The sequence below is a fragment of the Aquarana catesbeiana genome, linkage group LG09 (genome assembly GCF_042186555.1).
Source record: "Aquarana catesbeiana isolate 2022-GZ linkage group LG09, ASM4218655v1, whole genome shotgun sequence".
In the NCBI taxonomy this organism is placed as follows: domain Eukaryota; kingdom Metazoa; phylum Chordata; class Amphibia; order Anura; family Ranidae; genus Aquarana; species Aquarana catesbeiana.
Genome location: NC_133332.1, coordinates 237682969 through 237699842, shown reverse-complemented (window position 1 = coordinate 237699842; position 16874 = coordinate 237682969). Strand labels below are relative to the sequence as shown.

Here is a 16874-nt window from a genome sequence, read left to right as displayed (position 1 = left end):
AAAGGAATGCTTGTATATGTTGTAGCCGCATTTTTTTGTATATGTTGTAGCCGCATTCTGGTTTGTTATTGGGCTAGCATATAAAGTAATTATTTGTTATTGGGCTAGCATATAAGGTAATTCGGTTTCAGAAATCTCATTCCGGAGAGGTTTTTAGAATTCTAGCACCCTAGGAGGAAGGCAACGAGGAACTAGTGTAACTTAGCTGGTTTGCTATTGGGCTAGCATATAAAGTAATTATTAATTCTTGTATATGTTGTAGCCGCATTATATTGTACACTAAGTGTCCCACACGCTACCTAGGCAGGACTGTTAGAATGGGCCAGAGGAACACAAAACCCCGTCAGGGAATTGTGGCGCACTATACGGTGCCACAGATAATTAAGAACATTTATGGGAAAACCGAAGCACAGGACTTAAAGGATGTCCTTCGTAAATTTAAGGTGAAAGGAGCAGCGGGTTTAGACCCGGATGTATGGAGTGAAATAGTGAAAAAAAAAAAAAAAGTGAAATAAAAAGGGACAGACAAGGAGAGGTGTTAGAGAAGCAATGGATGAGTCAGGTTCAATGCTTAATTAAGGTTTCAAATAGAGAAAAAAGAAGGGGGGTGGAAGTATAATCCAGACTGTGATGGTTGGGATATGAAAGACAGAAGAACAAAAAATGTTGAAATTTTAAATAATCTTAGTTCAACCATCCCACCCCCATATACTGACATAGAACGTAAACCACACAAGATATATCCTGTACTTAAGGGTAGAGAATGTTTTTTTTTTTTTCAGGTTTGTGGAGTATAAGAATTTCATTCAGAAACTGTAGCTCCCGTACGCACTGATACATGCATTATAGTAAAGCCAGCTGTTTTCTGTAGATTTGTGACACAGTTAATGAATACACATGAAGCAACCTGGCAGGATGGGGAGGATTTATGCAGACATAAAATGACTCTGACCCTGTTTAACCAGTTTATGACTGACCTGCAGACCGAGCTGAGGGGGATGGCAATACTGGAGACAGGACATGTCAGACATATAGACTCAAGGGCTCCTTTTATTGCTAGATTAGAAGCTTTTTGTCAGGCAAAACAACAGGAGAGGGGGTCAATATCACCCATGAAACAAATGCCAGGACAGACTGTATCAGAATTTTACTTGTCTATGGAAAGTATGATGGCAGATGAGAGAATGGATTTAGAGCTGCCAGTCACGATCCGAGCCTTCAATAGACAGTTTATGGAAGGATTAATTCCACAGATAAGTGAAAGACTGAAAGCTTGCACACCACCCTTAATTTGTTGCGATTTTTGGCAGAAAAAGGTTGCAAGGTTAATAAGAAAAAGTTGCGAGTGTGTCAGGAAAAAGTTATCTTTTTGGGACATTGTATATCACAGGGTACAAGACATCTCACTGAGGAGAGGGTTCAAGTGATAAAGGGAATGTTACCCCCACGGAATTTCAAACAATTGCGTATGTTTTTAGGTATCGTGTCATATTGTAGACAGTGGATACCACATGCTAGCGCTTTGATGCAGCCATTATACGATTGTTTGAAAATTGTACCGTATATGCTTACAGAAGTAGCTTATGAGTCGTTTATCACTTTGAAAAAGTTGATTTCTGCCCTGGCTATTGGTATACCAGATTACACCAAGATATTTAATCTGTACATTGCTGAGATCACTGGACATGCCACAGGTGTTCTGACACAGGCACATGTAAAACAAAGACCAGTCGCTTACTTTTCAGCAGCATTAGATCCAGTATCTAGAGGTTCACCGTCCTGTGTACGGGCGGTAGCTGCAGTGTCAATTATCATAGATAAGTCATCAGAGATTGTTCTAGACAATCCAGTCGTAGTGCATACCACACATGACATACATGCAATCTTGTCTCAGGTACAGCCCAAACACATTTCAATGGCTAGGCAATTAAGGTTACAGTGTACTTTACTTTTACCTCCAAATGTCACTTTTCAACGCTGTACAACCTTAAATTTGGCTACCTTTTTGCCTCTTCAGTCACCAGATTTGGCAAGGGGGAATGATAATGATAGTGCTAATAGTACTAGTGAGAAAGGAAATTAGGTACCTGACACTCTTTTGTTTAAAGAAGTAAATGAACATGATTGTTTTCAGCTCATGGAACAGGAGACAATGGGATTCCCACATGTTACAGATACACCGATTTTAAATGCTGAGCACACTTTGTACATAGATGGCAGTAGGTTTGCTGATGACAAGGGTAAATATCACACAGGGTATGCCGTAGTGACTGATACACAGGTGATTTAAGCATAGCCCTTACCAGCCCACATGTCAGCACAAGAAGCAGAATTAAAAGCTTTAGAACAAGCCCTAGAATACTTAAAAGGACGAGAAGGGAATATTTACACTGACTCCGCTTACGCTTATGGCGTAGCGCATGATTATGGCCATATATGGAAGGCTAGAGGTTATCTGACAGCAGCAGGTACACCTGTAAAACATGGTGAAGGGATTAAGAGAGTCCTGAACAATCTTCAAAAGGTTAAACGAGTAGCCATCATGAAGATAGCGGCACACACGAGCGCAAAAACAATTGAGGCAAAAGGAAATGCATTTGCAGATTTGACTGCAAAACAGGCAGCTCTAGGGGAAGGAAGCCCTGAGACCTTAGCAGCGGTAGAGGTGAGTATCCCAGAACCAACATGGCAGCAGCTGAGTAAATTACAGGAGCAAGCAGGAGAGAGCGAGAAAGATAAGTGGGTCAGAATGGGAGCAGCACCAGACCTTGACAATGTATGGAGGGAAGGGGGCAAAATATGCCTACCTGCCTCTCTGTACCCAGCAATGGCAGCGGCAGTTCACCTACCCACACACGTCAGTTCCAATTCCATGTATAGGATTGTGAACCAAGGATGGCTCGCCCCCGGATTCAGTAGCACTGCAAGAAACTACTGTGCAGCCTGCCAAATCTGTCTCCTGAATAACCCAGGACAGAGAGTAAAAACCCCACGAAAACACCAGGTCCGGGCCCAATACCCCTTCCAGAGACTGCAAATTGACTACATACAAATGCCCAAGAGCGGCCCCTTTGAGTTTGTCCTCGTGTGTATCGATTTATTCTCAGGTTGGCCCGAAAGTTATCCAGTAAAATCGGCTACAGCTAAAGCCACAGCTAAGAAACTGATCACTGAGTTAATACCTAGGTTTGGTCTTCCTGAAACCATAGAATCAGATAGGGGGACACACTTTACAGGAGAAATCATGCAGAATGTGATGACCATGTTAGGGGTTCAACAAAGTTTTCACACCCCTTACCACCCACAGAGTTCAGGATCAGTGGAGAGAGTAAATGGGACAATAAAGTTAAAAATACAAAAAGCCATGCAAGAGTTAAACAAGCCTTGGCCAGAATGCTTGCCTTTGGCTTTGTTCTCTATAAGGTACACTCCAACAGGAAAGACAGGATTATCCCCATATGAGATACTTTTTGGGAATGCACCTAGATTAGGTTTATACTTTCCACAGAGTATGCAATTGCAATGTGATAGTTTGACTGCATATGTGATACAATTACAACAACGTCTAACTAAGATCCACAAAAGTGTGTATTCTTCTCTTCCAGACCCTAATTCAATAACAGGTACACATACGCTGCTACCAGGGGATTATGTATATGTAAAGAAACACACCAGAAAGACATTGGAACCCAGGTTTGAAGGTCCTTACCAAGTACTCTTGACCACAGCCACCTCAGTAAAGCTGGAAGGAAAACCTACCTGGATACACGCATCACATTGCAAGAAACAACCCGAGAAAACAACATGATGAAATATCTACTTACATATTTTTTGTTGAAGATTGTTGTATTACAAATATATGCATGGACTCCTGGTATTAATGTACTTGAGGTAGAGGAAACAATGACTTTCGAATGGAGCATAGATGACCCTAAGGTGGCAAATGTATCAGGATATGAGATAAATAAGGATTACACTGTGGGTAATTATACTGTTGAAGGACATAGGCGACCGTTTCATGTAGATGTAGGTATAGCATGGATACAGGCAGACCCACTCTCAGAAGTAACTGTAACTTTCCAGTGGAACGATAATATGGGTTTCCCCTTTAACAACCATAGGTGTCATAAAATATCCCTTTCACAGACATGGAAACAAGCCCGGGAACGGGTAGTGGGACAAATGTACCAAATATTAACAGTCATGGCAGAAGGAGGGAATATAACCGAAGGGATGTTTAATCTGACAGATATTACCGTTAATCAATCCAGTACTTTCCTCTGTGCCTCTTGGTGGAGGGAAGAGAGAAATGATGGGTGGTATTGGAGTGCAGAGGCCTATGGATTTCACATACAAATGGAGGAAGACGTAACGCCAATAATTGAATCTTCCATATTAACACCCGTTAAACACTTGCATAAATGTATCAACATCACAACAGAAAACAAAAATAAAATTCAATATCACCTTTCCCTCTATACCGGAGTGTAGGTATAAGCGGGAATGGTATGATACTCTATTGGGATTAACAGGTACAGGGATGGGAATTTTAAACTCGGTCGAGATAGAAGAAATGAACAACAGATGGAAGCATGCAGGGGGACACATAGCTGACAGCTTGACTATCACAAGCAAATGGTTACCCACCACTTTTGAAACCCAACTGCAAGAAATACCCCTATTACAATTTTTGGGAGGGTTAATAAATCACACGATAGGAACAGAGCTCCAGCTGTGGAATCAAAGTCAACAGTTTGTAAATTTCACACAGTGCTCTTTTAACCTCTTATCCTATCATATACAAATAAATAGGGCCAGGACTGAACTACAGTTGGGAAATTATCATACCTGGATGAAATATTTTAAGGGTTTAACTGACGATGGTGTATGGTTCCAAGTAAAAGGGGAAAAGATAGAATGCGAGGAGAAATGGTGTGTAGGAAGGTTCGAAGCATATCGGGTAGCAGATGTAATGGAAATGTGTAAAATAGTGGTCATGCCATTAGTAATTAATGACGAGTTTTGGTATCCAGAAATATATGGGAAATATGTAGATAAAGGAAACAGAACCCATGATTTAACTCTATGTGAAGGAACTAATAAGGGAATAGTGTGTGGCAGAAGTTCCCCAGTATATGAACCTTGCTTGTTAAAATACCAAACTAGCATATGCAAAATGCAAAGAACACCAATAAATGTGAACAATAGATTCATAGAAATAGGACCCCAGCATATTTGTATCATTACTAATGACAACCGCACCATGTTAGCGTTAAATAGATCGGCGCCGTTTGCGGGATGTATAAAAAAGATTAAAATATTACAATGGGGTAATGATACCTACCTTTTTGAACCAGACGCCGATAAGGTATTCTCTTCAGTTCATGAGGTACATAATCTCACTGACACTACACCCTTTATAATTTCTTTAGACCCACTAAAACAGGTTTTGGAACAATCAGAGTTGTTAAGACAACACATAGAAACACTAGAACATACCCTACAGAATAACCTTGTATCCGCAATTATTGACAAAGGTAGACTAGTACATCTTTCCTCACAGATACAACAGGATACTGCACCACATTGGTGGGATATATTTAGTGGAATGTCCTCTACAGCAACCAATACCTTTCACTGGTTGTTAAGTCCAATGGTAATTATTATTCTAATATTAATATCACTTACAATCACGAATATATGTGTATACAGGAAAATAAATAGGAAAATTAGGAGAATAGATAGGGCATACCGATAAATGTGTATTGACATCACCCTACTCCTATAAAACTCCTCTTCTTGAATTTTAAGATGTTGGTAATACCTAGGGGGATGGGTTCTACCCCTCTGACAACTCGCGGTCAGGGAAAGGACTCTGGGGAAAAACTGACTAGAACTTATTCATGAGGACCCAGGGGGAAGGAGAGGATGATGTCAAAGGGGGAAATTGATAAGGTCAGGGATTTAATTTAGAGTTCTCACTTAATATGATGCCTACATGTAAATCTGTTTTGAATGTAACTTTTTGGCTGTTGAACTCAATTGAAGCTGCTTTTGTTTTCTTGTAACTGTATTGCCATGGTGTTGAAGCTTGTGTTCGTAGCCCAGGTGACTCCTGTTGTTGTTTACCCTTGCCCTGTGTGGGGGGGCTGTGCTGATGCTATTGTTTGTATAATTGCCTATAAAAGGCCTTTGAAAGAAGTAAAGAGCGGCAGTCCATTATGCTCAGAACTTTGATACAGACATACCTGACTCTGTGTCTTAATTCCTATATGAAGCAATAATTTGAGACAGCAATATAAACTTAAGCAACTTATTTAAAAGTTGAACCTAACACAAGCTATCCCTAGAGGAAATGGACGACCTCTTAAGAGCAATCTACACTACTCTTGAAATTCAGGAAGAAAAGGTACAACTGTCAGTACACGACAAAATGTACCAGGGTCTGGATGAATCTAAACGCAGAGTGTTTCCAGTTCATAGGGTCCAATCAGAGTCAGTCAAGAAAGAATGGAAGGACCCTGAGAGGGCCCCTTTTTTCTCCAAGACCCTTAGGAGAAGGTTTCCATTTGAAGATAAAGACTCTGAAGTTTGGAATAAGAAACCACGGGTAGATGCTGCTTTCTCACAGGTTTCTAGACGCACAGACCTTGCGTTTGAGGACATGGGGGTGCTGAAGGATCCGATGGACAAGAAGGCAGACTCCTTTCTTAAAAAAGCTTGGGATGCTACATCAGTCAGTCTCAAACCTGCTATGGCTTCCACGGTTGTGACAAGGAACCTGGAATGCTGGGTGGAAAAGCTGAGAAGCCATGTTGAAGCGGGCACACCACGTAAAGATTTATTAGAATCTTTTCCCTTAATACTAAAAGCTGTTAAGTATATGGCTGATGCATCAGCTGAATCAGTTAAATTGGTGGCAAGGTCATCAGCACTGGTGAACTCAGCCAGACGTGCGGTCTGGCTAAAGACCTGGTCTGGTGATAACAGCTTCCAAGGTCAAGCTGTGTAGTTTACCCTTTTCAGGTGATTTTCTTTTTGGTCCAGACCTTGAAACAGTCTTGGATAGGACAGCCGACAAGAAAAAGGCTTTACCTGCCAAAAAGAAACAGCCGATTAAAAAGAATTTTTGTGCTGTTCAACAGCCCCATGAGATTAAGGAGCAGGACCGTAAGAACCGTTGGGTCTCCCAAAGGGGTAAGGGAAGAGGAGGAGTTCTTTTCAGATCTCCCGAGACCAGCCCTCTAAAAGTAAGTGACAATCTCACCCCAGTAGGGGGAAGATTGTCAACTTTTCACCTACAGTTGAACATGACATCTTTAAGCCTGTTCGTGAAAAGCATCATAACTCAGGGATACAGGCTGGAAATTCTCAGAGCCACCCCCAGCAGATTTTATGTTACAGCCCTACCAGGAGATCTGGAAAAAGCTTCTGCAATGATGAGCCTACTACAGGTTCTGATTCAGCAAGAAGTAATCATCCAGGTCCAAAAAAAATCAGGAGGGCAGGGGCTTCTACTCTCATATATTCCTGGTAAAGAAGCCTTCAGGCAAGTACCGCTTGATCCTGAATTTAAAAATCCTGAACAAATCAATACGGTACAAGAATTTCAGGATGGACACAATTTTTTCAATTACGAAGTTGCTGACTCCAGGCTGTTTGATGGCATCCCTGGATCTGAGAGATGCTTATCTTCATGTTTTCCGATAAATCAGACTTCTCAACAGTTTCTACGCCTGGCAGTGGATCTGGGGAACTCGGTATGGCACCTCCAATTCAGAGCTCTACCATTCTGACTTTCATCCTCCCCCAGGATCTCCCACAAAAATTATGGCGGAAGCTCTGGAACCTCTGAAGTTGAGAGGGATTTCAGTTGTCCCCTATCTGAACGACCTGTTCTTCACAGATTCCAAAGAACAAGTCTTGTCAAATCTCCAGACGTCCCAGGATCACCTGAAGAACTTGGGGTGGCTCCTAAATTGGGAAAAATCCAATCTGGAACCCTCACAGGAGATGAAGTTTTTGGGGTACACCATAAACTCTGTGCTGCAAAAAGTTTTTCTACCGCAGGAAAAAAGGGAAAAGATCCAATCAGAGGTGAAACAGGTTCAGAACAACCTGTCAGTGTCGGCCAGATCAGCTATGGCAGTGTTGGGTCTTCGTACAGCATCGATTCCCACCATTCAGTGGGCCAGATTGCATTCAAGGCCACTCCAGTTAAACATTCTGCGCAGTTGGTGATACCAGGAACCATTAGAAAAACAGATAAACCTTTCCTTAAAGGTAAAGAAGGCTCTCTGGTGGTGGAGAAATCCATCCAACCTGACAAAAGGCCTTTCTTGGGCCTTTCCCCTGGACAAGCGTCTAACGACGGACGCGAGTTCCTGGGGCTGGGGAGCCCACCTGGACGTCAGACCTCTTAGGGGGTCTGGTCCAAGTCGGAAGCCCAAAATTCCTCAAACTGGCGGAAACTGAAGGCAATTTTTCTGGGTCTCCTAACCTTTCAAGATGTAGTGAAGGGCTATCATGTTCACGTAGTCAGACAACACAACTGCAGTAGCCTACATAATGAAACAAGGGGGAACCAGGAGCAAAAGGCTCCTGGAGTTGACCAGTCAATTACTGACCTGGGCGGAACAGAACGTGGCCTCATTATCAGCAGTCCACCTGAAAGGCTCTCAAAATCTGCTAGCAGATCTTCTAGGCAGATGGAAGTTGGTGGAAGCAGAATGGAGCTTAAATCAAGAAGTATTCCTGATGATCTCCAAAGCTTGGGGGCAACCCCAAATAGATCTGTTTGCCAACCAACAAAACTCAAAAGTTCGCAAATTCTTCTCTCTCCACCGAGGAGATCACGCAGTAGGCATAGATGCTTTCGCCCATCCGTGGCATTACCAGCTGTGCTATGCTTTTCCCCCCTTTCCTCTGATACCACTAGTCTTAAGGAAGTTCAGAGAAGAAAAGACCAATCTGATCCTGGTCACTCCCTTCTGGCCAAAAAGGCCTTGGTTCGCGGCTCTGTTAAATCTAGCCATGGAACCTCCTTGGAAGTTAACATCCAGAAAAGATCTTCTATCGCAAGGGTCAGTGAACCATCCAGAAGTGGACTATTTTCAGTTAACAGCTTGGTTTCTGAAGAAGACCTCTTGAAGGCAAAAGGACTATCTGACAAAGTAGTAAAGACCCCTTTTTCAAGTAGAAAAGAGGTCACTCGGGCCATATACATGAAGGTATGGAAAAAATTTAACTCCTGGTGTGCTCCAGGTTAAGAGTACAGTATCTGTTCTTGAATTTCTCCATGAGGGAATGGAGAAGGGACTGGCAGCCAGCACCCTGAAAACCCAGGTGGCGGCTTTATCTATTTATTTTGAAAGAACTTTATCTAAAGAAGCTTTCATTTCAAGATTCTTCAGGGCACTCACACGAAATAGGCCAGTAGCCCTTAAAGATTTTCCCAGTTGGGACTTGTCTATTTTGCAGGGTCTCTCGGGAGCTCCGTTTGAACCCTTACATGAAGTATCCTTGCAGAATTTGGTTCTCAAAACAATTTTTCTGGTGGCCATCACCTCTACAAGAAGAATCAGTAAGCTCCAAGCTTTGGCAGTTACAGACCCTTTTCTGAAAGTTTTTGCAGACAGAATTGTCCTTCAAACGGACCCAGCGTTTCTTCCTAAGTTTTCTTCTACCTTTCACCAATCACAAGAAATAATCCTGCCCACTTTCTCTTCAACTCCGACCAATCCAGGAGAAGAAGTTTTTCATACTCTGGACGTGAGGAGATGTTTGTTACACTTCCTTACAGTAACCAAAGAATTCAGAAAATCAAATGCTCTTTTTGTGGTTTTCTCAGGCTCACGCAAGGGAGAGAAAGCTTCCAAAAGTACACTGGGCAGATGGCTTAGATTGGCAATCACAGAGGCTTATAAAGCTAAAGGAGAAATACCCCCTTCAGCTATTGCTGCTCATTCTACAAGATCTATGGCAGTTTCCTGGGCTGAAAGGGCCGGTGCTACGCCTGAACAAATCTGTAAGGCTGCTACTTGGTCCAGGTATTCAACATTTCTCTGACAGTATTGGTTGGATTTACTGTCCGCCACAGATCAAGCCTTCGGCAGGAAGGTACTGCAGGCAGTAGTCCCACCCTAGGGTAAGTTTCTCGGTTATCCTCTCCAAGTTTGTCCTGAAAGGCGATTTGAGAAAGGCATAGTTAGACTTACTGGTGACGGTATTTCTAAGAGCCTTTCAGGACAACCGTTACTTCCCTCCCTTTGTTTATCTTAGAAGTGGTTTTAAGTGTCTATCATGGTTGTTTGGCGGTTATCTGTGCTTTGTTTTCCAGTTGTCGGAGACCACAATAACTGAGGCCATGGTGGAAGAGGAGGGATTTAAAGGCTGCATGTGTTTCCTGTGAAGAAGGCGGATCTACACTCTCTCCAAGGTTGTCCTGAAAGGCTCTTAGAAATACTGTCACCGGTAAGTCTAACTATGCCTTTTCCTGCAGCTGGCCGTGTTATTGAGCCACAACATGCAGAAGAGTTGGTGGAATGGATAACAAAGCCGTCCTCATCCTCCTCATCCTCTGTCACCCAGGCTCAGAGTAGTTTGCCTGCCAATGCACCTGCCAAAGCGACCTATTCCATTGACTCCATGTCAACAGTCACTCCTTTCCTAACCCCACCATCATGCACGGAGGAGTCCCCCGAACTATTTCACCACAGTGTCGGGTACATGCTGCAGGAGGATGAGCAGCGATTTGAAGGCTCTGATGATGATACCCGGGTTAAGGGTATCAGACATCAGTCTAGAGAGAGGGGGTGCCCAAGAAGGTCAAGAAATTGGCAGTCATGTTCCCCCAGCTGCAGCATACTGCCAAGTTTGCTCCAGTGATGAGATGGGAGGGGATGATGAGCTCACTGACTCAACTTGGGTGCCTGATAGAAGAGAGGAGGAGGAGGCACATCTCCAATGAGGTAGGATGCCCTCCAGGGGGCAGCTTAATGGGAGCCACCCTATTGCATCACACCACGAAGCTAAGCAGGTGCAGGGTGCTGCTGACTCCCTGCATATTTTGAAAAGTTCTTTGGTGTGGGCCTTTTTTGACCCGTGTGCAGCAGATCGCACCGTTGCTGTTTGCAACATATGTCTGAAGCGTATCAAGCGTGGCCAAAACAGCAGCCGCTTGGGAATCACATGCTTGACCAGGCATATGACGACCTCCCATGCAGTCGGTTGACAACAGCACTTACAAGACCCACATCAAAGAACAAGGCAGACCTCTCCTTGCTCCTCATAAGCTGGGATCTCCAACCCCACTATACCTCCAGTCCCCTCAGAAACCTGCACTGAGAGGAATGAATGTATCTGCTAGCGGTACACCAACATCGGATTTTAGCAGGCAAATTTCCCTACCCCAGTTGCTAAACTGTCGAAAGAAATTCGGTCCCAGCCATCCACATGCTCAGCGTCTGAATGCTAGCTTGGCCAAATGGCTAGCACTGCAACTGCTGCCTTTTTAGCTGGTAGACTCTGCCCCCTTTCGTGAATTTGTGAAATGTGTGGTACCTCAGTGGTAGGTTCCCAAACGCCATTTCTTTTCACGGAAGGCCATTCCAGCTCTCTACCAGCATGTGGAAGGCAATGTCTTGGCCTCATTGGACAGGGTGGTCAGCAGTAAGGTGCATATTACTGCTGACTCATGGTCCAGCAGGCATGGACAGGGACGTTACCTTTCTTTCATGGCGCACTGGGTAACCCTGCTGGCAGCTGGGAAGGATGCAGGAAAGGGTTCAGTATTGTTGGAGCTTGTTCCGCCACCACGCCTCCAAAATGCCAGTGGTGATTCTGCCACAGCTCTCTCCTCCACCCCTCTTCTTCTTCCTCTATGGCCTTTTCCTCTGCAGATTTCTCCTCTGAACCAGCGGTGCTCCGTAGGTATTCAAGGGGCTACGCAAGCACGCAGGCAAAAAGATGCCATGCGGTGCTTGAGTTGGTCTGCTTAGGGGGCAGGAGCCACACTGGGGCAGATTCTGGCAGCTCTGCAGGGGCAGGCTCAGAGGTGGTTGACGCCATGCCAGCTTCAGCCAGGAATGGTTGTATGCGACAATGGCACCAACCTTCTCTCTGCCCTCCAACAGGGACACTTGACCCATGTTCCCTGTTTGGCTCACGTCCTGAACTTGTTGGTGCAGCGGTTCTTGAGTAGGTACCCAGGCTTACAGGATCTCCTGAGGCAGGCCAGGAAAGTCTGTGGTCACTTCCGCCGGTCATATAATGCCAGTGCTCGGCTGGCTGACATTCAAAGAGAATGCAACCTGCCCAAGAACTGCCTCATTTGAGACATGCCCACCAGGTGGAACTCAACGTTGGCAATGCTGCAGTGGCTGCACATGCAGCATAGGGCCATCAATGAGTACCTGTGTGAGTATGGCACCAGGACAGGGTCAGGGGAGCTTGGCTTTTTTTCCCAACGCCAGCGGCTACTGATCAAGGATGCTTGCACTGTCCTGTCACCATTTGAGGAGGCCACGAGGATGGTGAGCAGTGACAGTGCATGCATCAGTGATACTGTCCTTCTTGTCTTCCTGTTGGAGCACACACTTTGTGGAATAATGGACAGGGCACTTGAGGCAGAACAGCGGGAGGAAGAGGAGGACTTCCTTACCTCTCAAGGCCCCCTTTATCCACATACTAGTATTCCTGCAGGCCCGCCGATCACACAGGAAGAAGAGGAGGAGGAGGATTGTGTCAGCATGGAGGTGGAGGATAACACTCAATTTCAGTAGCAGTCTTCAAGGGATCGTTTGCAGTCCCCAGAAACCCATCGAGTTGTACGTGGCTGGGAGGAGGTGGTTGAGGATCATGTGATCCTTAGTGTCCCAGAGGACTCAGGATCGAATGCCTCCGCAAACCTACGTTGCATGGCCTCCCTGATCCTGAAAAGCCTGCGAAAGGACCCTAGGATTCGTGGTATCAAGGAGAGGGATCATTACTGGCTGGCAACCCTTCTTGATCCACGTTACAAGGGTAAGTTTGTAGAACTTATCCAGCCTTTGCAGAGGGAGCAGAGGATTTTGTGCAATACGTTTCCAGAGCCTGGGAGGTTACAATTTCCTGATGCTGGACAACTTGTTGCTGAGGCTTCGTTCAGTCACAGAAAGAGCGGCAGAGAAGATGGCCTGCTGACCGATGCCTTCAGGCAATTCTTCAGTCCTCAGCGCCCAGGTCTGATCGGTTCCAGAAACCATCGCTAGCGTCTGAATTCCATGGTGCAGGAATATCTAGGGGCAAGATCAGACTTGGAGACCTTTCCACCAGAACGTCCACTGGGTTACTGGGTCTTGAGGATGGACCACTGGCCAGAGCTTGCTCCATATGCAATTGAGCTACTGGCCTGTCCTGCATCCAGCGTTCTTTCTGAACGCACATTCAGTGCTGCTGGAGGCTTTGTAACCGATCACAGAGTGCGCCTGTCCAGACTGTTGATCGGCTCACATTCAAAAAAATGAATCAGTCTTGGATCACCAGCTACCAAGCACCTGATGCTGATGTTACCGACTGATTTTTCTATGGATGTGGGATCCCTTGAAGACTGCATATGCTGAGTGACTATCCAAATGTTACAGGGGTGATGATAACCCTTCCCTATGTTATCCAAAAAAGCTTAAAAATATTTTTTGGCTGGAGCTACACTTACAAAATGTACCTGTTCCAAATTACAAACAGATTCAACTTAAGAACAAACCTACAGTCCCTATATTGTTTGTAACCCAGGGACTGCGTGTATACTGCTGCTGTTCAGAGTATATAGGGCCTGGGGGCCCCACACCTTTTTTTTTTTATTTGGGTGCAGGGGTTCACCTTAATATCCATACTAGACCCAAAGGACCTGGTAATGGGCTTGGGAGGGGGGGGGGCAACATTACATTACAGCCTCAAGCAGTTTTAAATGACTTTTATTCCTTTAGAAATGTCATTTTGTGAAGGGACTGTTCTAAACACAGGAAAAATGCACCACTTTACAGGCATACTATAGACACCCCCCAGGCACGATATTTAAAGTCTGGGGCAAATCCTGCCAACCCTCCTGGCTGCAGCAACTTGACTTCAATGATACCACAATCTCTCCCTCTGGCTTCACAACCAATCCTGGTATGTCCTTCCCAGAGCTTCTCACTGTGCTTCTCACTCATCGACCCTGGAATGGATCTCTCCTGAATGACTTTATAAATAAAGGACAATCAGCGCAAACAATTATTAATGTGAAAAATTTCAAGCTGGACACTACAGGCTAATCACATCACCTCAGACACATAGGAAAATAAAAATGAGTGCAGTGCAATATGATAAAATGAGTCCATATACATATATGAAAGAACTACAAGTCCCAGGATGGAAGATGAAGACACCTCGTGGGAAGATGAATTCTGAGTAGGGATGAGCCGAACACCCCCCGGTTCGGTTTCCAGCAGAACATGCAAACAGGCAAAAAGTTTGTTCGAACACGCGAACACCATTAAAGTCTATGGGACACAAACGTGAAAAATCAAAAGTGCTAATTTTAAAGGCTAATATGCAAGTTATTGCCATAAAAAAGTGTTCAGGGACCTGGGTCCTGCCCCAGGGGACATGTATCAATGCAAAAAAAAGTTTTAAAAATGGGCGTTTTTTCGGGAGCAGTGATTTTAATAATGCTTAAAGTGAAACAATAAAAATGAAATATTCCTTTAAATATCGTGCCTGGGGGGTGTCTATAGTCTGCCTGTAAAGTGGAGCAGTTTTCCCCGTGTTTAGAACAATACCACAGCAAATTGAAATTTTTAAAGGAAAAAAGTCATTTAAAACTGTTTGCGGCTGTAATGTATTGTCGGGTCCTAGCAATTATAGATGAAAATCATTGAGTAAAACGGCATGGGTCCGCCCCCCCCCCCCCCCCCCCCAGTCCATTATCAGGCCCTTTGGGTCTGGTATGGATACTAAGGGGAACCCCGCACCCAATTTTTTTTTTTAAATGGCGTGGGGGTCCCCCCAGCCCCCATAAACTTTGAACAGCAGTATATATACATTATATGGCCTGCCCTATATACTCTGCAGAAAATTGGGCCTTGGGTGTTGGTGGTACCAGAACACTGTAAGCCCTCACAGTTACTCTTGGTGGGCGCAAGAACAGGCCCTGCTGTGAAATATTATATCAAGAATTGTAATTACATGCCCCTGTTAAACAGGGGCAGAAAAATTGGGCCTTTGGTGGTGGTGCCACAACACTGTAAGCCCTCACAGATACTCTTGGTGGGCACAAGAACAGGCCCTGCTGTGAAATATTATATCAAGAATTGTAATTACACGCCCCTGTTAAACAGGGGCAGAAAAATTGGGCCTTTGGTGGTGGTGGTGGTGCCACAGCACTGTAAGCCCTTACATTTACTCTTGGTGGGTGCAGGAACGGGCCCTGCTGTGAAATATTAGATCACAAATTGTAATTACATGCAGTGGCGTATCCAGGGTATGGCAGATATGGCAAGTGCCATGGGCGCCATATGAAGGGGGCACTCCTGAGTGGCTGGGCAGCAAGGCACTTGCAGAGATCTCTTCTTAAAATGGCCCTGATATCGCCACTGTTACTCATTGTCAGCCTGGGGTGGGATCCTGGCCAGCGGAGACTGCTTTAGGTCGTTCACCACTGGCCCCTGGCTCACTGCCCAAACTGGTTGCTAGGCATGGCCCGCCTGGCGTCTAACAACCAGTGACGTCACGGAGGAGAGAGGCAGAGATCAGCATTCAGAGCAGAGATTTAACTTCCTCCTCCGCCCCCACTGCTTAGCTCCGCCCAACTCCTCCCTGCATCTTCTCTGACAGAGAAGTTTAGGCAGTGATGTCCCCCTAGGTTATTTGCAAAATAGGCTGCCTTGCAGGAGTGGGGAAAGGTGCGCTGTGTTCTCCCTCCTCTCCATCTTCACAGTCCTGACACTGCAGCTCTTCTCTCCCAGTGGCTCTCATCTTGCTTCCAGGTTCGCAGGCTCTGTGACTGGCCTGAGCCATGATGAAGTCACTCCCGTGCATGCGCGCGGGAGTCACCGTTTATGGCACAGGGTTCTAAAGGAACAGCACCAGTGGCCATTCCTTCAGAGCGCATGCGCCAGTGATGTCACTGGCTCCATGTAATGTAAATATCTTCTAAACTGTACATGTTTAGGAGATATTTACTGTACCTAGTAAGGCAGTAAAGGAAGTTTACTTCCACTTTAAGTGACGGTGGAGCCCACCCTCTGAATACCATATACTGTATATGTGGTGTCCTGTAAACCAAATATACAACTTGATATCTTTCAAACAAATAACAATATCAAAATATAAAATTGCAGCATATTAGTGACATTGACACCCCTCAAAAGATTTTTGATAACAAGTTGCAATATATAAATAATGGTAACACCCCCTCAAGAAATAAAATAACTCCACTTACAATAGGGGGTGTCACCATCACTAATATACTACAATTTTATATTTTGAAATTTTGCCTTGTCATTTTGTTAGGTGTTTTTTTTTGTTAAGGTTATCTGAAAGATGGGTTTCAAATGTTTTGACAGGGGCGCAGTTTCAGTGCTTGCCATAGGCGCCATTTTCACTAGATATGAGTCTGATTACATGCCCCTGTTAAACAGGGGCAGAAAAATTGGGCCTTTGGTAGTGGTGCCAAAACACTGTAACCCCTCACAGATACTCTTGTTGGGTGCAGCAACGGGCCCTACTGTGAAATATTGGATCAAAATTGTAATTACATGCACCTGTTAAAAATTGGGCCTTAGGCAGTGGTGGTGGTGCCCTAAACCAAAAATATTCTTAGAAGCTAGCATCATCAAGATTGAGGAGGAATAGGA

General features: G+C 44.7%; 1 protein-coding gene across 3 annotated transcripts in view; it reads left to right on the top strand.

The window, feature by feature from the left end:
- LOC141108404 (phospholipase A and acyltransferase 2-like) overlaps nt 1-16874 on the top strand; it is a 180135-nt gene that overhangs the window by 51424 nt on the left and 111837 nt on the right. Inside the window, exon 3 of one of the 3 annotated variants that reach the window (XM_073599994.1) lies at nt 3606-3623. The exons of 1 other annotated variant lie outside the window; for it this stretch is intronic. Coding sequence is in view for 1 of the 2 variants with exons in the window: in XM_073599992.1 (XP_073456093.1) it covers nt 3805-3891 (87 nt within the window). In the remaining variant the exon portion in view is untranslated. Of the gene's footprint in view, nt 1-3605; nt 3892-16874 lie in introns of all 3 variants that reach the window. One more of the 3 variants, XM_073599992.1, reaches the window with a different exon arrangement.